At 43.5% G+C, this 22,408-nt stretch overlaps 1 protein-coding gene across 4 annotated transcripts in view; it reads left to right on the top strand.

The window, feature by feature from the left end:
* The window catches only part of kcnab1a (potassium voltage-gated channel subfamily A regulatory beta subunit 1a), a gene marked incomplete at both ends in the record, with an annotated part of 180,623 nt that overhangs the window by 155,296 nt on the left and 2,919 nt on the right, over positions 1-22,408 (top strand). For all 4 annotated transcript variants that reach the window (XM_083636932.1, XM_083636934.1, XM_083636931.1 and 1 more), the window contains 8 exons: positions 3,455-3,534; positions 5,156-5,200; positions 5,882-5,926; positions 8,399-8,442; positions 8,539-8,625; positions 15,681-15,766; positions 18,641-18,761; positions 18,904-18,998. In XM_083636932.1, coding sequence (XP_083493058.1) covers positions 3,455-3,534; positions 5,156-5,200; positions 5,882-5,926; positions 8,399-8,442; positions 8,539-8,625; positions 15,681-15,766; positions 18,641-18,761; positions 18,904-18,998 — 603 coding nt within the window. The remainder of the gene's footprint in view (positions 1-3,454; positions 3,535-5,155; positions 5,201-5,881; positions 5,927-8,398; positions 8,443-8,538; positions 8,626-15,680; positions 15,767-18,640; positions 18,762-18,903; positions 18,999-22,408) is intronic.

Genomic DNA, 22,408 nt, shown 5'->3' with positions numbered 1-22,408 from the left:
GCTTGACTTCGCCAAAGCCACGTCGTGAAAATATCCGTGTTTTGGAATGATCAGATGAGATGAAGGTGGAAAATGAGCAGAGTGTTTTGTGTGTGCCCTCTCTTCTCCTGTGCTGTTTCACTACCCCTGAGCAGCCAATCACTTTCATTTCTCTCACCGCCCGCCCGATGCTGATTCAAAGTGTTGAATCGGCTGGAAAATTGTATCGTATCGAATGCCAAGTATCGTGATATTTTATTATACAAATTGTCAAGTGCATGCAACATTTATGACAGGTTTTTATGACAGTGTTGGTCAGTCTGTCTGAATGAATTGAGTTTATTGCCATTGTATACACAACGAAATTGAGGGTACCCCTCTCATATTCAGTGCAGTTAAAAAGCATTTCATACACATTAAAAACAGAAAATAAAAAGAGTCCAAGCCTATCTACCTATTAAAAAGCATTCATAAACATTTAAAAACAGATAATAAAAGGGATAAAAAACCTATCTATTTATACATTTAGACTAAAACAAGGGCACACACACAGACACATGGCACATCACAAAAACAAACAACCAACATCTAGGTATTGCACATCTGTATTGCACAGCCATTTTTAAAGTGCATCAGAACTTTGCATTGTTAAATGCAGTTACAGCTTTTGCATAAAAGCTGTTTCTCAGTCTGTTGGTTTTGGTTTTCAGGGCCTGAAAGCGCCTCCCTGCGGGCAACAGTTCGAACAGGTGGTTGCCGGGGTGGGATGTGTCTTTGATGATGCTACGGGCTCTCCTGAGGCAGCGTGCGTTGTAAATGTCCTCTAAAGCTGGAAGAGGGCAGCCAGTGAGTTTCTGGGCAGTGTTAATCACCCTCTGGAGTGCCTTTCTTTCCGCTGCGGTGCAGCTCGTGAACCACAGTGAGATACCGTAGCTCAGCACTGACTCAACACTGTCTGCTTGACAATCCACTTTTGCTCCAATAAAAATGATTGAAGTGAGATGAACAGACTGGAAACTTTAATCTCATTAGATAAAACACATGTTGACAAAGTTTTTTCCTTTGGGGACATCATTTGCAGTTGAAAAAAGGTAATAAATCACAATATATCGCAATATCGCAATACTCAATATATCGCAATACTAGCATATCGCAATATCACAATACTATCGCATTGTGACTTAAGTATCGTGATAATATCGTATCGTGGGGCATCTGGTGATTCCCACCCCTACCGACAAGTCACCATCAAAGCAGACTAGAGCCAACGGTGCGGGACACACTGCAAATACAGACGCCCAGACATGGCCGACGGCCGAGTGTCGGCTTGGTGTGTCTGGGGCTTAATGTATAAAAGCAATCCTCTGCTGTCATCCGGCATTCCTCTCTCACATCTAGTCTCCACATAAACACACTCAGCGACATCCATTGTTGTATAGATACAAGTACAGACGCAGACACAGAGACATAGACAGAAAAGTCTACCCAAACAAGCACAGGGGCACTCACACACACGCGCATGCACGCACGAACGTACACACATACGCGCGCTCAGAGATGCACACACATGCTCACAGACACAAACAAACACACACACACTTGCTGGCACACAGAGACACACATAGGAGGTAAGGTTGGATTGCTGCCCAGCTTGTGGTAATGGTTGCAGAGATAAGGTTGAGGAGATTCTCAGAGGAGCTATTATCTAATCCTTCTAGAAACACCTCCGCTGCCTGCCACCACATAAATTGGAAAGGTGACACACACACACACACACACACACACACACACACACACACACTCCCCACACGTTCACTAACAAACTCATGCACACATTACTCTAAGCTCCAGAGGGAAATTATGGCAAATTCACTTACAGTCCCCATGCAATAAAGAGCTCCTTGAGAAAATTGAATCCGGATCTGATGATTTATGGTCTCCATGTCTGTACAAATATGAACGTCTGCACGCATGTATGTACACACACACACACACACACGCACACACGCACACACGCACACACGCACACACAAGTATTTATTACATACCGGTAACTACAGAAATAATATAGATCACAGAGTCAAATGGTTTTTCACAGGTGATCACTAATCACTGTCCCACTTGCTCAATAAACCTAGATATTCAGACTGAATTCTCAACTCGTACACTCATTTCCATCTTCTAGTCTGAGATTGTCCTCTGTGTGATTTCTATGATGATCCCTCCAGGGGAATTCCAACCAATCACTAGAGACCAAGTCCAACGTATAGGACGTTAGTTACTCCAGTCGGGTGAACATAAAAAAAACATGTCCCCTTTAAATAAATGTCCTCCAAGCAGTGTGCCGTTTGATTTCAAAGTAATTGGTACGTGTAATCAATTTAAAACAGCCTCGACAGCAGGCAACGGCCGCAGCAGGTGTTTACTCCTCTGCGCAGTCTTGACAACTGCGCTTGACAACGGTTTACCCCCGCCTTTTGGGCTTTGATGTTATTTGGCCAATTGTTAGTCCCCCTCGGTGCTCATTGGTTGATTTGGCTCTGCCTTCGTGTCAACCGGAGAAAAGGCATTTGCATAATGACGATGCCAGACCAAGAGCAGCCAAACTCAACTCCGTGGAATGGGCAGATTTGAAGGTCTGGACCCAGGCAACAATAAAGTCGGTATATTGATGAAGAGAGTTACAAACTGTGCTTTGGCCAAGCTCTGTCAGAGCCCACGGTGCTGAAGACATGGACACAGACTAAGGCCATTTACACCTGGCACTAACATGCATTTTCTGTGATCAGATTGCAATCGGATAGTGCTTGACCACATTAACCTGATTTAATTGGTATTAATATGTCTCCAGTGTCCACATTGAAATCCGCAAGCATCATAGTGTAGCGCAGGTGACTGTTAGCGTGTGTGGATTGAGAGGACGCATTGCATTTACACTTGTGTTCAATGTGGTGGTCACAATGCGTCCCTGACCACCTCCGGAGGTGGTTTGGCCGATCAGATCGCAATCTGTCCTCAATATGTCTTGGGGGGCATATACACCTGCACTTTCAAGTGGTCAAGCACTATCCGACTGCAATCTGATCACAGAAAATGCATGTTAGTGCCAGGTGTAAATGGCCTCACAACATGCATCTTTCATCACTTTTATCTGAACAAGGTTTTTGCAAAGTATCGGGTAGCCATAGCTGTGGGGAGGAAAAGAAACGTTTCAGCACTTTATTGGGCATGGGTAATGTAGTCCCATGTCCCATATCATCAGTAACAAACAAGTCAACTTTTTTTTCAGCTGTCATTGTAATTGTAGTTTGCCCTTACACCAATCAGTTTTAGATGCAGTTTGTGAGATGCATCATTAACGATTTAAAAAATGTGTTTGTTTGTGTGTGTGTGTGTGTGTGTGTGTGTGTGTGTGTGTGTGTGTGTGTGTGTGTGTGTGTGTGTGTGTGTGTGTGTGTGTGTGACCTCTCACCAGGTTGCAGAGCAGCTGATGACTATCGCATATGACGGTGGAGTCAACCTGTTCGACACAGCTGAGGTCTATGCAGGTGGCAAGTAAGTGTCAGCAGAATAGAGCAGAGCATGTCTCATAGAAACCTATTCATTATTCACAGTGATGCATGGGCTCTGAGGTTTGGAGCTCCACTGTGGCTTGTGGAAGAATGTTTTGCATTGGTTTTTAACAAGGGGCTAAGCTCGTAACTCCGTTTGCGGAAGTAACTTAAACCTGCATTCTTTGGAATGGCCTGCAGAGGCTGACTCCACTGGCTGCAAAAAGAAAAAGACTGTTTTGGGGTGTGATCGACAGGTCACCTGTCCAGTGATCGCGCAGTTCGCCGATCACGGACCAATAGCAGGCGGCGCTGTAGCTCTTCTCGGCTATGTCCATATATTTTTACAGTCTGGTTTTTAGCCTGAAGATTTCATACAGGATGATTACAACTCGTTCCACACAACCAGAAGGCTTGGAGTGTCATGAATTTATATACTTACAAACAAACAAACAAAAAGCTTCCATCTTACATTAGACTTGTGTGTTGGACTAGCATGAAGTCACTGCTTTTAAAATAAATAGTTCAAACAGTTTCCTTGAGACTGGACTCTCTCTGCTCTACTGTATATACCAGTTGGTTGTTGTGGTTCATTGTTGTGCCTGGAGTGATCTGTGCCTTGAGATATTGTTCAAATATGAAGTGAAATATGTAATCAATCAAAACCCCAAAACATTTGACCAAATTAATTACAACACAATATGTTCCAGTTGCATGTCTTTTCAGAGTCATCTATCATTTTGGATTTATCTTAGAATTATATTGGCTGCACAATGTTTTAAGCGATCAATAAGTTGGAATGTCATTTCAAAGAGCCTTCCAGTTGTGAAAAAGCTGAGAACTATTGCCAACAGAATCAATTAGATATCTTTATTTAAACAGAGTCTGAATCCTGGAGGAAAAATTGCTGATCAATACCTTTCCAGACCGCATTAGTTTTCTCAGGGCAAGTCAGGAGACTGTAATGTCTCAGCAGTCAACCAAATTCAAGCTGAAATATTGAGGAAAAGTTATGGAAGAGAGAATACAGTGTGCACGCAATGACATTCAAATGCCCAGAGGCTTTTGGTCTTTCTACTGTTAATGCCATTCATATTGACCAAATTTTTATAAGAATAAGAAAATTAATCAGTAATAAAATGCAAAATCATGAAAAATGTGCAGAAATCATTGTTAAGGCTTTTGCACACCAAGTCCGTATTTTTCGTCCGAAATTGTCACACATTTTAAAATAAATACGACCTCATGTTGTGTCACTCTGCATGTTTACACACTGACTCCGAAACCTTCGTCCGTCATTAAAGTTTTCGAAACAGGTTAGATTTTCTGCGTTTTTCGCATCAGTCAATAGCTTTTTTGCGAGCTGTGTGTTTTCAGATGTCGGATTAAAAAAAACTGTGTGCAAAGACCTTCAGTAAGTGCTTGTGGAATCAGCACAGACTCTGATTGTTTGACATCTATGTGCCCTTTCTGCGTCTCTCACAGGCCTTCTCATTGGCCATGTTCTCACAGGCATGCTAGAGGCTGTGTATAGTGCCAGTGAACTGTGGGGCTGATTGCGGAGGCAGTGTTTATGAATTCTAAGTGTAACTTAATAACGCCACTTCACTTCCGTTGCCTTGCAGAGCCGAAATCATTCTAGGAAATATTATCAAGAAGAAATGCTGGAGGTAAGGGTGACATCAGAGTGTTTCTTATCACTTATTTGGAGAGAGAGAGAGAGAGAGAGAGAGAGAGAGAGAGAGAGAGAGAGAGAGAGAGAGAGAGAGAGAGAGAGAGAGAGAGAGAGAGAGATGTGTGATGAGTATGTTGCATGAAAGAGGCAGACAGAAGAATATGGATCTCTGTGTTGCTGTGATGTGAATGAGAGGGAGAGAGGTCTGGTGTTATAGTGTGTGTGTGTGTGTGTGTGTGTGTGTGTGTGTGTGTGTGTGTGTGTGTGTGTAACAGAGAGAAAGAACTCTGCTTGATCGTCTTGTAAAGCACAACAGTGATGCTGTGATGCTGTGACACTGACAGCCACTTTGATCTCTGCCTAGTCAGCAATTTGTTTTTACTTCTTCAAATGAGATTACAGTCCCAGTTTGCACTACTTTACACACACACACACACACACACACACACACACACGCCAGAGGTAACCAAGGGGCTCGAACCTGTGACCCTCGTGATGGTAGGCAGGGAATCTACCGCTGCTGTCTGTGAGTGTGTTCATATTGGAGCCAGATGTAGTTGCTAGGAGACTGCTGATGCAGCTACAAAGCCTCTCAATAGAGTAGTGCAATGCACTTTGCTAACATGATCTCTCCATCATCATTCTCTGCCTTTCTGTGTCTTCTGTCTTTTCTTAGGCGATCCAGTTTGGTCATTACAACTAAACTGTATTGGGGAGGAAAGTAAGTCATCTTAAAGGCATATTGTTAAATGTGAATTAAGCACACTTTCACCAAGTAACCATCATGAGGTAACCACAATAAAGTGGACAATGCGATCCATAGAGGCTCTGCTTACCCTTTTCAGCTGCTACATAGTATTGAACAACATTTCAGTACGTCACCCAAGCAACAACAAAAAGGGTCAGCCTCCCAAAATCATAGAAGGTTTTTCTAGGCAATTTCTCGATGTAATACAACATCATCTTGTCACAACAACCAAGTGAGCAATCAATTCCTCTGCTGAATCTGGGGAGATAGGGCAATAAAGACATCTCGAAATGGTACTCTTTTATAAACACACACACACACACACACACACACACACACACGCACTCACAAGCTGTAAGGGTTTTCAGAGGGAACTGCGCAATAGAGAGCCCCAGGGATGACGTATTTTTGTAGTCGGAACGACTTCCGGGTTCCTTCACTGTTTCTGCCTATGGGAGTTTTGAATGGGTTTTTGGTGCGATTCAAATAAAGTCTGTGGGCAACGCAAACTTAATCAAACGTGAACGAGTGTTCAGCGGGATAATCTTCACACATGAGGACCACTTTCATGAGTTTTGAAGCGTAAATGCAAGCCCTAGAAGTAAAAAGCTTGTGCTAAGCTAATCCAGAACTACACACAGTGTCGCATAGGCTTCCACGTCACGTCACTCACCACTCAACCTGTGTGTTGTTGATGTGTGCGCTGCTGTGCACCGATTACCCCGGGCTGAACCAGGTGAGGGAAAGAGAATTTCTGTGTTTGTCCTTTGAAGTGATGATGTTATTGACGTATAATATCCATGTCGACTCAATAGTGTAGTCTCATTTAGCCGTTTGCTAGCTAGCTGCCCTTTTAACGGCACGTAAAAGCTTAAAAACTGATAAAAGTGGTCCTCATGTGTGAAGATTATCCCGCTGAACACTGGTTCGCGTTTGATTAAGCTTGCGTTGCCCAGAGACCTTATTTGAAGCATCGCGCCAAAAACCCATTCAAAAATCCCATAGGCGAAAAAGTAAACAGTGAAGAACCCGGAAGCATTAGCATCAATGTTTTCTGGACTCATTCCTGGGGCTCTCTATTGACTGGTGATAAGGATGAAGTTATTGTCTCTTCAGCCCTCCAGCTCCCCCTCCAGGACAGGAAGAGCAGTGTGTGGATGGAGCGCGCTGACAAACAGTAGAGACCGACATAAAGCAGCCTGATACTGTAACTGTACGCATGATGGCATGCTGACGTCACCAGTGGAGTGGAGTTTGTGTCATGGCAGATTCAGGACCTCGGGCATATGATCATTATGAAGGCTCTATCTGCTTGTCTAGCTTGGGGCCGTCTGATCCGCCGTGAGCATTTACAGTCATTTACCAGTGGCCTCTGATGCTGGTACAACCGCTCATCGTTAGTCACATGACCCCTTACAAGCAGCAGCTGCCAAGTTCACAATAAATGACACCAACTCACCTGCATAAATATGCATCACGCTCACTCACTCACTCACACACACCTGATCCAATCTTTCTACTACAACCGCGAATAACACAAGTTTTGAGAGACTACTATACATACTCGTTCTCTGCCAAAAGTGAATCCATGATTCATGAAAAAGTGAGTTTTAAATAGGTTTCCCAGGTAACGCGTGCACACACACACTAGGGTGGGAATCACCAGATGCCCACGATACGATACTGAAACGATACTTGAGTCACGATACGATAGTATTGCGATACTGCGATATTTTCGATATTGCGATATATCGATATTGCGATATATTGAATATTGCGATATTTCGATATATTGCGATTTCTTACTTTTTCAACTGCAAATGATGTCCCCAAAGGAAAACTTTGTCAACATCTGGTTTATATAAGAACAATTTTTCAGTCTGTACATCTGACTTCAACCATTTTATTGCAGCAACATTGTCAAGTAGACAGACCAACACTTTCATAAAGTCATGTCATAGTTGCATGCACCTGACAAACTGAACTGTTTAGTGTTTGTTACAGTCTACTTACAGTCCACCTTAACTGGATGTGTGTGTGGACTACTGTACTTAGGTAGTTTTTGCAACTTCACTTCACTTACACAAAACATCTTGTGCAGTCCATTCAGTAACTGGGGAATTTGTAAATTACTGTTATGACAAAACTGTTACTGTTAAAACAAAATGAAAATATGCTACCGTTTGTTTACTGCTGGCCTTGGAACTAAAGTTTATAGTAGCCCGGTGGCCTGGCATGGCCTGCAATTTTTTTTTTTTTTTTTTTTTTTGCAATATCGATACTTGGCGTCCAAATATCGATACAATATCGTCAGGCAAAATATCGCGATACTGTGGTGTATCGATTTTTTCCCCCACCCCTAACACACACACACGTACACATGCATGCAGAAACACACACAGATGTATTGTTTAATGGTGTAATGGTTTATGTCTGTCCCATCAGAGCAGAGACAGAGAGAGGACTATCAAGGAAACACATTATTGAAGGTAACTGACAGACAAACCCACACCTACAGATAGAAGACTGATGCAAAAAAAGAAGAAGAAAAAACTACATCGCTGTGTAATCTCTCTCTCTCTCAGGTTTGAAGGGTTCTCTACAGAGGATGCAGTTGGAGTATGTAGACGTTGTTTTTGCCAACCGTCCAGACAGTAATACTCCCATGGAGGGTGAGTCAGCCTATCAGCACTCAGCATCATGGCTAAGTAGCCAATCAAATCAATTGTCACTAGTAGATCAAACAAAAGTTGTTGATGGTCGACAGTCTACTCTACACACTTGATCTAGCCTTCATGCTTTTTTTATCAAATTTTTTCTGATTTTCTCCCATTTCCTGTCCTGGTGGTTACTCCACCCCCTCTGCCGATCTGCGAAGTTGTAGAGTTACTAGCACATGCTCCCCAGTCCCCCGATATATGTGCAGTCGCCAGCCGCTTATTTTCACCTGACAGTGAGGAGTTTCACCGGCAGAACGTAATGCATGGGAGGATCACGCTATTCCCCCAGTTCCCCTCCCCCCAAACAGGCGCCCCAACCGACCAGAAGCACTAGTGCAGCGGCCAGGACTCTTACCCCACTGGCTTCCCACCCGCAGACACAGCCAACAATCTCTGTAGGAACGTCTGACCAAGCCAGAAGTACTGCTGCCAGGAATTTAACCCGGGTCTCCGTGGTATAGAGACACTGCGTAACGCGTCATCATTCAGAAACCACGCCCAAGACGGGGGAAAACACAAACTCCTGTCCAATCCTGGCGTTCTCCTATGTCACGTGCATGGTTGCGTGTTGCACCAAAAGATTGTATATACGGAAGAAACACTCCAACTTACTTCTTGACAGCTAGATCCACATTTTTCTTCTCGCCAATTCTCAATGGCTTCCTTGTTTTGCTCAGGAGTACAAAAAAACTTTAACTGCCGATTTTTTACATTTGTTGTCTGCGCAGCCCACCACACAACAGCTTTTAGCTATGTTTAATTGAAGGTACGCTTCAATGACGCTGGTGTGTGGAAATGGACGGAGCTCTTCCCCCGTGATGGGCGTGGCCTATTACATGCAGTGTCTCTATAGCCTTTAACCTCCGGTCCAAGTGTTTGAGTGTTGTGATGTTGCGTGTCAGTCAGTCTCATGTGGTTTTGTTGATGGACGGACTGGAGAAGTGAACTAAAGAAGCTTCAATTTGTTTTATATGTCAAAAGGTCAGCACATCAATATTTTTCTTCTAAATTAGATGTTCCCTATGCTAGGATGGCAGCAGAGAAGCTAAGCATTTTTTTAACTTGTTTTTCATGAAGGTTTACAGTTTTTATTAGACTCACTAGTAAGCTCTGTATGTATGAATTTGTGATTAACTGCTTAGATGTCTGTACATGTGCACAAAAATACCAATACGCACAATAATGAAAAACAAACGGCAATAAATAAAACCGCAAATTTAAAACCTTCCGTCCGAGTGAGTACTCGACCAACCTATTCACCTTATGTAGCCCCGCCCACTTGACCCAGTTGTGTTATGACTTCCTGTTCAAAACACCGTCTGTTTTACCTGGTCACTAGTAGTACTGTAACCGGAAGGGTAAACACAATAGGAAGTAACTGGCTGACACCCGTGTTGGAACATAAGGTGAATAGGATCGATGTGTTTCTGTTGTGTGTGAGAGTGTGTGTGTGTGATAGAGAGTGTGTGTGTGTGAGAGAGAGAGAGAGAGAGAGAGAGAGAGAGAGAGAGAGAGAGAGAGAGAGAGAGAGAGAGAGAGAGAGAGAGAGAGAGAGAGATGGAATTCACTGGCTTGAGGGAGACTAGCTGCAAGGCAAATCAGAAAGAATATATTTTATTTCTGCAGCAAACCCTGATTGCAGTACATTTTTCACTCAGTGAGTGTAGGCTACTGTTGTCCTGTCAGTAAGAGGGTATTCCAGGACAACTGGTAATCTGAGCGCCATTTTTTGTATCCCTGTTACACTGGAGAGTAGACTGCTGCCTGAGTCTAGTTCTACCCCCCCCCCCCTCACACACACACACACACACACACACACACAAGCTCAGGTAGGGTTCTGCTGCTGGATTAGCAGCAGCTGTTGGGCTTGTTCAGGCAGTGCCTAGACGCTGCAGGTGCCGGCTGAGCCAGGACTTCAATTCCACTGGACAAAGTCATTTGAGTAACACGCTAGAGAGGCTGAGAGTTTTTTTTTTTTTTTTTTCTTTTTTTATAATTGTTTTTATTGAGTGAGGGTCAGGACAGGTTACATGAAAACCAAAACATGGTTTACCTTATATTTTTGAATATACCATCAAAAATGATCTGCATCCAAGGCATAATAAATTTCCTCCCACAACATTTTTGTGGCTGAGAGTTTCATATCCAAATGAGATATCCACTATCTCAACAGTTTGATATGAATGTTGCATAATGATGGTTGCTAGTGTGGAAGTAGTGCTTAGTAAGCGTATTTTTTAGTTAAGGAGCTATCTTCTCTCTTCTGTTGAAGTGTTGTTGGGAAAATGGAGGCAAGCAGCAGAAATGTGAGCCTGGTGCCGCAGACACAGAGCGAGCTAGGAGAGGAGAGGAGAGGAGAGGAGAGAAGTGGAGTGGAGAGGACAGGACAGGACAGGAGAGGAGAGGAAGGCAGGGACAGAAAGGGAGGAAGGAGACACTAATGTTTACTTGTCTAGTCTGTGTTATTTCTCTTGGCAGGGTGGAATTTAAGACATCTGTGAGTCAGGTTGATAATTATCACTTACTGTACCAAATGGTTCTATTTGAAACAACTGAAGGGGGGAACCTACATTCGTTTCTAGTCTAGCTTCTGTCCTTCTGTTTCTTCTTTCTGATTTTACTGCCATCTTTTCTCTTTTTTGTCAATGATGTCTTTCACATCTTTTTTTAATCGATTATTTTCAGATTCTTCTCCCATTTTTCTCCCCAAATGTACTTGGCCAATTCCCCCTGGTGTCCCGGCTCCACCCCCCTGCCGATCTGCCAGGAGAGCCGTGGACTAGCACATGCTTCCTCCGATACACGTGCAGTCGTCTTTTCACCTGACAGCAAGGAGTTTCACCGGCAGGACGTAGCGAGTGGGAGGATCACGCTATTCCCCCCAGTTCCCCCTCCCCCCCAAACAGGCCGACCAGAGGAGGCGCTAGTGCAGCGACCAAGACTCATACGCCACCGGCTGACCGAGCTGGAAGTACCGGCTCTACCGGGAATTGAACCTGGGTCTCCGTGGTGGTAGGCGAGTGGTTTTACCCCAACGCTACCCAGACGCCCCTGATCCCTCACATTCTGTGGCCTTGCCAAGAAGCAGTTAGGCAGCCTGAGATACAGCAGCCTGTATCTGAGATACAGCAGCCTGAGATACAGCAGCCTGAGATACAGCAGCCTGTATCTGAGATACAGCAGCCTGAGATACAGCAGCCTGAGATACAGCAGCCTGAGATACAGCAGCTGAGAAAGGCTATCATGTAATTGGCCTGAGCTCAGGGCAGTGATGAATAACCCTGATGACAGTGCTAATGTGAGTTTTTGTTGGCCTGACTGCTGCTGGCTCACAGTGCTGCAGCTAATGGCTTCGTTAATAATGCACTGGCTTCAAAGTGATGAGATTTAGTATGGGAGCTTGTTAGTCATTCAGGATCGCTGAGGAGATTTCAGCAAATCGCTAAGTAAGAAAGACTTGAGGAGCTGGGTGCCTCATCATCAGTAAGTCAGTCAGTAAGAAAGACTTGAGGAGCTGGGTGCCTCATCAGTAAGTCAGTCAGTAAGAAAGACTTGAGGAGCTGGGTGCCTCATCAGTAAGTCAGTCAGTAAGAAAGACTTGAGGAGCTGGGTGCCTCATCAGTAAGTCAGTCAGCAAGAAAGACTTGAGGAGCTGGGTGCCTCATCAGTAAGTCAGTCAGCAAGAAAGACTTGAGGAGCTGGGTGCCTCATCAGTAAGTCAGTCAGTAAGAAAGACTTGAGGAGCTGGGTGCCTCATCATTAAGTCAGTCAGTAAGAAAGACTCGAGGAGCTGGGTGCCTCCTCAGTAAGTCAGTCAGAAAGAAAGACTTGAGGAGCTGGGTGCCTCCTCAGTAAGTCAGTCAGTAAGAAAGACTTGAGGAGCTGGGTGCCTCATCAGTAAGTCAGTCAGTAAGAAAGACTTGAGGAGCTGGGTGCCTCATCAGTAAGTCAGTCAGTAAGAAAGACTTGAGGAGCTGGGTGCCTCCTCAGTAAGTCAGTCAGTAAGAAAGACTTGAGGAGCTGGGTGCCTCCTCAGTAAGTCAGTCAGTAAGAAAGACTTGAGGAGCTGGGTGCCTCCTCAGTAAGTCAGTCAGAAAGAAAGACTTGAGGAGCTGGGTGCCTCCTCAGTAAGTCAGTCAGTAAGAAAGACTTGAGGAGCTGGGTGCCTCATCAGTAAGTCAGTCAGTAAGAAAGACTTGAGGAGCTGGGTGCCTCATCAGTAAGTCAGTCAGTAAGAAAGACTTGAGGAGCTGGGTGCCTCAGCAGTAAGTCAGTCAGTAAGAAAGACTTGAGGAGCTGGGTGCCTCAGCAGTAAGTCAGTCAGTAAGAAAGACTTGAGGAGCTGGGTGCCTCATCAGTAAGTCAGTCAGTAAGAAAGACTTGAGGAGCTGGGTGCCTCATCCTCAGTAAGTCAGTCAGTAAGAAAGACTTGAGGAGCTGGGTGCCTCATCATTAAGTCAGTCAGTAAGAAAGACTTGAGGAGCTGGGTGCCTCATCAGTAAGTCAGTCAGAAAGAAAGACTTGAGGAGCTGGGTGCCTCATCAGTAAGTCAGTCAGAAAGAAAGACTTGAGGAGCTGGGTGCCTCATCAGTAAGTCAGTCAGTAAGAAAGACTTGAGGAGCTGGGTGCCTCAGCAGTAAGTCAGTCAGAAAGAAAGACTTGAGGAGCTGGGTGCCTCATCAGTAAGTCAGTCAGTAAGAAATACTTGAGGAGCTGGGTGCCTCATCAGTAAGTCAGTCAGTAAGAAAGACTTGAGGAGCTGGGTGCCTCCTCAGTAAGTCAGTCAGTAAGAAAGACTTGAGGAGCTGGGTGCCTCCTCAGTAAGTCAGTCAGTAAGAAAGACTTGAGGAGCTGGGTGCCTCATCAGTAAGTCAGTCAGTAAGAAAGACTTGAGGAGCTGGGTGCCTCATCAGTGCATCGCAAAACTGGAATGAAATAAAGAAGTTGTGTTTCTATGAGGTTCCAATATTTAGGTCAGATTTTGCATTCTGCTCTTTTTGATTCTTGTTGCTGTTGATAAACGCATCCATGAACTCTCACTCTACCCACATTTTCCATCTAATTCTGTTTTTCTCTCATCCTATCACCAATCAGTAAAAGGGAGCTAGGACTCTGTCTGTCGGTCTCATTTATACAGTCTATGGTCTGACCCACTGATGACATCATCAGTGATGTCATAAATTCACACACACACACACACACACACACACACACACACAATCCCAGTGATGATATAATCTGTGTCGTCATTAATTGCCCTAAGGCTGAGGCTATAGTTGATGATATCACTGATGTCATCAGTGACATCATCAGTGATGTCATAAATTCACTCCCACACACACACACACACACACACACACACACACAAAGTACCAGTGACGATGTCATCAGTGATGTCATTAATTGCCCTAATGTGTCACTGTGATGATGTCACTGATTAGATCACTGATGAAGTAATCAGTGATGTCATAATCAGTGATGATGTCATCACTGACGTCATCAGTGATGATGTCATCACTGACATCATCAGTGATGATGTCATCATTGTCATCAGTGATGTCATCAGTCTGGGGCTAACGAGAGAGACTGAGGGAGAGAGAGGAGAGGGAGAGAGATTGAGGGAGAGAGAGGAGAGGGAGAGAGATTGAGGGAGAGAGACTGAGGGAGAGGAGAGGGTGGAGAGATTGAGGGAGAGAGGGGGAGAGAGACTGAGGGAGTCATTGCACAAAAGGCCTCGCAGCAGCTAAGCCGCGGGCAAGGGCACGCAGCGGCCGAGCAGCGTATGTGAGTTGCAGGGCCAGCTTGGCAAGCTGCAGGACGGGCCAGGCCACGCAGTAGGCGAGCCTAGAAATCGAGTGCGCAAGATGCCTAGTCTTTTTAAATCTCCCCTCTTTTCTGATTCTGCATTTCATCCACGTCTCTTTAATCTCTCAAGACAGACTTTTGATTTGCATGGGAAGTCTGTCTTGTTGGGAAGTGACTCTGCTGAGTGAGGCTCGTGCTCCCTATAGACATAGTTCAGAAAATTGCAAAAAGTATGAATCAGTCGGAGGTTTTGACCTTCACATAATCCTCTCTCCTCTGTCCATTCTCACACATCGAGGCTCATCTATAAAGACTTGAATTCTTCGTCAGCATGAAGTATGGTTTTAATCTATATGATGAACAGAGTGAATGAATGTCTGAAGAGTGGGGCTGGTAAAGCAAAGAAGTCATGAAATGTTACATTTCATCAGCAAACTCACTGGATACTGCGATCACTTTTTCGCCTCGCAATTACAAGCATGCTAATGTGTAAATTATCAACTGTCAAATTCTGACATCAAGTTGCCTTGGAAACAAGCCTTCAGCGTGGTGTTTCAGGCATGTTCAGAGACATCAATCAAAATGTTAACGTTCCCAAAAGTAAGATGAGTCATAACTTGAATGCAGATGCAGAGAATAAGAAAATGCAGAAAATAATATGCTGCGATCACTACAACATTCTACTAAATGTTTTTAGTGTGAATTGTTAGTCCCTTATGTTCAGCAACAGCAGAACTACACAAAAACATTTTCCACATTGTTGCACCTTCAAAATGTGTTTTATTTCTATTTTATTCATTTTATTGTGAAGTGCAGTGCATTTGTTTACACAAAATGTGGTTATAAAGGTTGAATGATTTCAGGATATGCAGAATGGAAATGAATAGCTAAAAGGTGAATAATGAGCCATTTGAGATCAAAAGCAGGAGCCAGTTGTCAAGGAAGTCGTCTTAAATCAATGTATTTACATAATATCTTTGCAAAAAGATGCACCCCTGCATAATGGTTTACATACTGATTTATTTGAGCTCAGAATCATTTATAGTCCATGTGGCATAATCAGGTTTTAGATTAGACTGTATATGAGTGAGAGAGACATTGAATTAATAAATCAATCAATACATCAAATCAATTCATCTCATCTCTGTTGATGCAACTGACTGATATGGATATTGATCATGTATGTGTGTATGTCTTTCCAGAGATTGTGCGAGCCATGACCTATGTGATCAACCAAGGCATGTCCATGTACTGGGGGACCTCCCGCTGGACGGCCATGGAGATCATGGTAAGTGGCAGAGAGCTTTCAATCTCCACTTCCTGTTCCTGATATTTAATTTAGGGTTTGTGGTGAGTACTATTATATTAATTATTATTATGTACTGTATTATATATTATTACTGTGTATTTCACAACGGCTTCAAATGTGACTTAGCCAATCAGAGGTGAAGACAGCAGCTTCTGGAAGTATGTAGAGTAGGTTTGACACTCTTGGCAGATGAAAATTCATACCCCCGACTGACGAGCATTAACAGAAGGCTGCTGCTTTTGAACATCCTTAGAGGAGTAAGAGATCAATAGAATAAACCAAAAAAAGACTAAACCTTTACTTAAAGAAAAGTGGAAGCCATGGCAGGAGATTTGGAAGAAAAGGGAAAGTGGGAGCAGAAGAAAAAATGTAGAAAGGAATAAGTCTTAGAATTTGTTTTGTTTGTTTGTTTTCCAAGAGGTTCCCACAGAGGCCCCCTCCGGCTCCGTTTCCTCTTACTGTCAGTAGCAATCTCACTCCTCTGTGTTCAGCTATCTCCCTTCAAATGAATAGATACAGAGTGATAGAAGAGCAGGGAAGAGGAGGGCAGGGGTGGGCCGGCCATCTGGACTAGCAGTTGTTTTCCCAGTGCTGCTCGACCTGAGTGTGTGTTCGTCACATCTCACAGTCCATCGTCACAGTGCCAACTTTACTTTGTAGCTGACAATGACAGACTGATTGTGTTGCAAATAAATTTGCAACCGAGTCGACCTAACAAATAGGGCTGTGGCGATTCACTTATCTCCCGATTCGATACTATCACGATTCTTGGGTGCCGATTCGATTTATATTGCGATTCTTAAGTATTGCGATTCTACGATTATTGCGATTCGATATTACGATTTATTGCGATTTGTTTATTTTTTTCTTTTCTTTTTTCAGTTTGTTTGCTTTTTTACACTAGATTAGAACATGGGAAAAGTTGAATCATACACTAGAGACTGTATATTATATATCATGAGTAGGGCTGGGCGATATAGTTAAAAACAGGGGCGGACTGGGATCATAATTCAGGCCGGGCATTAGATACCAAGCAGGCCAGGCCGATATGGGCAGACGCGTGTGAAATTTGGGCCGTTTGAAGCCCAATTTGGGCCGTTTGAAGCCAGATTTGGGCTGTTTGAAGTCCAATTTTACAATGAGATGCACCCACTTTAACCCTGAAGTGTAATTATTACTTCAGACTAACTAATAAAGTAATAAAACCACTAGTAAACCAGTAAACCAATTGCGATTATTGATTCTGGAATAAAAGATCGATTCAAAAAATCGTGACATTAAAAATCACGATACTTAGGTGAATCGATTTTTTCCCCCACCCCTACTAACAAATGACATTATGTTGCCTTCGGGTGCCTGTCCCAAATATAAGAATTACGAGTTGAGCGTGCATGATGAACAATATAAACGAGGGGGGGAATATGACAGGAAGAGACAGAATTTTTTATGATCCCCAAATGACCGAGATGTGTCAACAACTGATAGTAAAAGTTATATATTTATATACATACATACATACATACATACATACATACATACATCTTCTGTAATAATATAGATTGTTCTACATCTGTCCACAACACTGTGAGAAGCGGGGCAGTGGGTGGAGTATCTGTGGGTCAGTAGTTGTGGTGGGAGAGTTTGGGTCAAATTTCCAGGGCCATTTACTTTATCCCTGTTTGCCACTGTGATACAGCAGAGAATTATGAAACTATTATAACAAAAGTGACAAGCTAACAACACAGAGAGAGAGAGAGAATAGACTGTTTTACATGCCATGCATCCTCCTCACTTGCTCTCTCACCCTGTATCTTACCACACCATTCCTCATGGCCGCTCTCACTCCCTCTCTCACTTGAACTCACCCTCATTCCTATTCTTCTCTCCATCTCTCTCTCTCTCTGTCCCTTTGTCTCTCTCCTCTCCTCTAACCATAGTGATTACACTGAAAGGAAGCAGATATCTTTGTAGAACACAAGCCCAGATGAAAGCCATGTAATTTAGATAGCATCAATAATGAAGGGGGGATAAACACTGCTTCTCAGTGTATGTGACATGTGACAGGGCAGCAGTTTACACAGTACACACACGCAGGCAGGCATGCACACACACACACACACACACACACACACACACACACACACACACACACACACACACACACACACACACACACACACACACACACAGGCTCTGGGCCCACGATAAGGGTGCAGCGTGGAAGGGCATGTTGTAATTTGTAAGTGGAGTGATAGCGGCAACATTATCCGTGCGTTACGCCAAATAACTTCCCCCTCCGGCTCCTACCATTCTCTCACCCTGACATGTGTTCCATAGCAGGGGACCTCCAAGATAACAGAGCGGGTATGCTAATGTTTAGAGGCAGCAGCAACTGCCTGCGTGCGTGTGTGTGTGCGTGCGTGTGTGTGTGGAGCTCATGATAAGCAGATGTATGCCGATATTTGAATAGGATGGCTTTGGACAGTTGTGATGTTGAATAGTGATTTACTGTAAGCCCAGCATTGGAGGTTGTGTCATCCTCCCACAAGTTGGTTATCATCCTCTTTCTCTCCCATCTCTCCTCTTTATCGCCCCCTCCTGCTATCTTTTAATATATTTGTCACTCTTCAAGAAGAGAGACCAAACTAGGCAGGCGTAGGCCTGCCTACTTTTGTCTCTCTCTCTCTCTCTCTCTCTCTCTCTGTGTCAGTCTCACGAAGAAGAAAACAACTGCATGTATGAATGCAATAACAGACAGAAGGGAAGAACAGGGTATGATGCTATTTGTCAAACAAAAACATGAGATGGACTTAATCATCCATTCTCTCTCTCTCTCTCTCTCTCTATCTCTAGGAGGCATATTCAGTGGCCAGACAGTTTAACCTGATCCCTCCAGTGTGTGAACAGGCTGAGTACCATCTCTTCCAGAGGGAGAAAGTGGAAGTACAACTGCCTGAGCTTTACCATAAGATAGGTAGTATTCTTACATAGTTATTGTCATCTGTTCATACATTTTCACTTTTTCTGACACTGTTCTCACATTTTTTCTGCACTTCATTGATTCATCCATTCTCGCCTCTCGTCTACACAACCTCCTTTGGTCTCCATGGTGACAGGAGTCGGGGCGATGACGTGGTCGCCGCTAGCATGCGGCATCATCACCGGGAAATATGAAAATGGCATTCCGGAATCCTCCAGGGCCTCCATGAAGGTAAGCAAGCTAACTTTCAGAATGGGGAATACTTTAAATGTATAAGTGCCTAATTTCTTTATTTTATGTATTTTATGGCATTCCAGCTTAAGTAAATAATACAGACAGTAGGCTAGGCTATACAGTGGAAGAGTCACAAGAACTTCTCCTACATACTGGGTACTGAATACTTCACCAAGAATCACCAGTGTAGTAAGCATGACGGATGCCTAGTGCTTTCCTTGCAATAGACTGACCAGGTGAATCCAGGAGCATCTTCTCCTCTTTTCCATGAACTTTGACCGAGGAGGGCCATGAAGGGCAGGAGACGGGGGAGAACTGGGTCCCTGACCTGACTAGAAAGTTTGAGAATGTCTCACAACACTTACCTCTTTATATTTCAAATTAACAATGTAACATACCAACTATTTCACATAACAAAAAGTTGCCCAGTCCAGTTCTGCTACACACTACTCGGACTAACCTGAACGGCTCTCAAATTCAGTGTCACATAACTGATTTTTTCAGGTATATTGTAGAATGCCCACTTGCCCAGCCTACCCTGAGTGCACTCCTATTTGATATAAAGGCAAAAGATGATAGTCAAATGAAGCCTAACACAGGACGAGACAGAAGACAAAACAAGCGTGAACTCGCAATAGCCGTGACCACATGTGCTAATTTCTGAAATGCAGGATGGCAGGGGCAGCCCAACCTATTCTGCATCTATGCACCCTGCATTTAGACATTTTTACCCTCACTGCCCCTTTTTAGTCAATTTCCATGAACACACACCTTCACACACACACTTGACCTCCATGCCAAATTTCAGTTTCCTGCCATCCTGCATTTAGAAATTTGCCAACCGACCGACTAACAAGAGTGACTTATGGAGCTGCTGGTCACAACTAAAAATACAACACCATGTCCCAAAGACTGGCAAGCTACACACAGTCTGTATAAACCCTGTCAAATTATGTTTTTTCTGCACAACAAACTTAGCCTTATTTCTGCCATATATCCTATTAAAAAAAAGCCAGACTCCGCATTAATGCCATCTGCAGTATGAATGTAGCATTATAATACATGATATAGTGTGTAGGGTCTAGACACCAGAATGTTACTCATTGTCACTTCAGCTAAAATCACCTTAATATATCCTTATTATTCATAACGAAACTAACAATATAGGCTATCACCAGAGCCAGTGATATTTCTTTATCATTCTCAACAGCGGCGACTGTTCTAAACTTCTCACGTAGCGGCTTTGCACACATTTCAAAAACACACAAAAAGAAAGAGGCGCTCGGCGGCGATCTGACTTCAAAATGATAACAAGCTGTTGCAGACTGTAGGGGCACGGCAGCCCATCAGATAGCCCACATCCCTTTGAACAAGGACAAGTACTCACCTATTTGACTGGCATTCCACGAGCCTCGTCTTCAGCAAAAGCCTCAATGTCCTCCCGGGATCTGATGCTTTACTGGATTCATGAAAAATAAAAAAGAAATCTAATTTAGGAGCTGTGCTACCTTCTCCTCCTGTTCCTTCTCTCCTGTCAGTTTTTTACGGTTATGTTTGAAAGGCATTTTTGAAATGCTCAGCTTGCAGATGTGCTCAGATTTTGCACCTAAACTAGCTACAGTGTATCATCTTGTGACATTATCAAATAGAGATTTGACACATAGGCCACATATAACCCTGTTTTTCTAATAGTTTATTTTATGTAGAATAAGCATATAATTTTGTTATAGATTGCTACTGAGATTGCTACTATTTTACAATAAAATAAAATAAAACCCATGACGGAGATGCTTGCCTTTTCCAGAGCATATAGCTATAGCAAATGGCGCCATTTTTGATCTAACGTGTTCTTTTTTAACACAGGCGTATTTCCAAGGTGGGAATCTGAGTCACACTCACACAAGGGCCCGTTCTCCCACTCTCTCTACAGGCCCCCCTACCGCACACACAGGCCCCAGTGCAACTGCTCTGTCTGCGCTGTCTATATCTACGCCCCTGGGCATCTCCTCATTATTTAAACTCATTTATGTCTCATAATTATTGGATCTTAGTTCTGTGAGTGCACTAGTACTCAGGAAAGAGATCCAATATTGCTCTGAGAAGAGTAAAATATGAACTATTGTTATAATATGTTTGTTTTATCCTACTTAGGCTATTTCTTACAATTAAAATATGTCTGCACTGAGTCAAGAAAGTACATTAAACGTTCACAAGCATTTAAGCCTTTAATAAGAATGTTTCTGTGTGTTATTTTAATTGCCATGCTTTCATACATGTAGTCTTATAATAAGAATACAAAGTGTGTGTGAGCAGAATTGTGTTCAGTCACAGCTATGGCATTTTTTTTTAACCATTTTACGTGTGATTGGGCTGAATCTTTCAGGAAGTGTAAAGAGCACCGCTGGCCTGCGGGTGACCTAACAGAGCTGGATTTTATTGCCGGATTTTTTTATTGGCGAAAAAGTGGCATCACCGGAAAAATTTATCTTGCCTCCACAACATCGCTTAACCCAGTGGTTCTCAAGCTTTTTCACGTCCTCAAGGGCTCCTAGGACCTAGACTGACACAAATTAGACCACGGACAGACCCCCCTTTGATAAGATCTTGTCCCCCAACTGATAAGATTTTAGCTTTTGTGACAACCTTCCCACTGTCTTGGCCCTGTCTTGCAGGAGCCATGGGGTCGTTAGGCTGATTGGGTGCACCTGGACTCGGCTCCTCTCATTTGTTACTTCCTTGAGCCTTTGAGGGTTTGTACATATGAGGGGATTCATACACTCAAAGTAAAAGTTAAAACAATAAATTTATTAATTAAGACTAAATAACGAGACAACACAAACTACATTAAACAAAAGAACAGGACAAAAGCTGCATTGGTGAGGAGGGAGAGAGACTGAATGGTCTGAAGGTCTTCTTAAGCTGCATACCTGCACCAGCCCGCAGGTGCACTGTATTTTCATTCTAGTGAAAATAAATTATTACCGTTTTTGCTGGTGCCCCCTGAAAACCCTTCAAGGTTTCGGACCCCACTTTGAGAACCACTGCCTTTAACCAGTTACTTTTCCCTACTCTAGTAGGCTACTCAACAATTTGGGGAACCCCCTTGTAGGCCAAACGGCTGATCTGCTGCCTATTGAACATATAAGCTGAAAATTACAAATCACAACACGTACCTGCTGCTGGGCTGTGACAGCCCTGAGCCCTGATGCTGAAGTTGGGCTCACTGGCCTGGGCTGCCTGAGGTGCTGCTGCTAGGCTGAACCAACCTACAAGAAACAAGATTAATATGTGACGTTTTCCAACAGCAACATACAGTGTTTTTCAAGTCATACACAGCGACAAAGCATTATGTTGAACATTAGGCTTTCTGTTCAAGTTCAGTTTAACAGGCTGAAGCATCAACGTGA

The sequence above is a fragment of the Poromitra crassiceps genome, assembly GCF_964638095.1.
Source record: "Poromitra crassiceps genome assembly, chromosome: 5".
NCBI lineage: Eukaryota > Metazoa > Chordata > Actinopteri > Beryciformes > Melamphaidae > Poromitra > Poromitra crassiceps.
The sequence above is the reverse complement of the archived record's forward strand: the minus strand, read 5'-3'. Positions and strand labels throughout refer to the sequence as shown.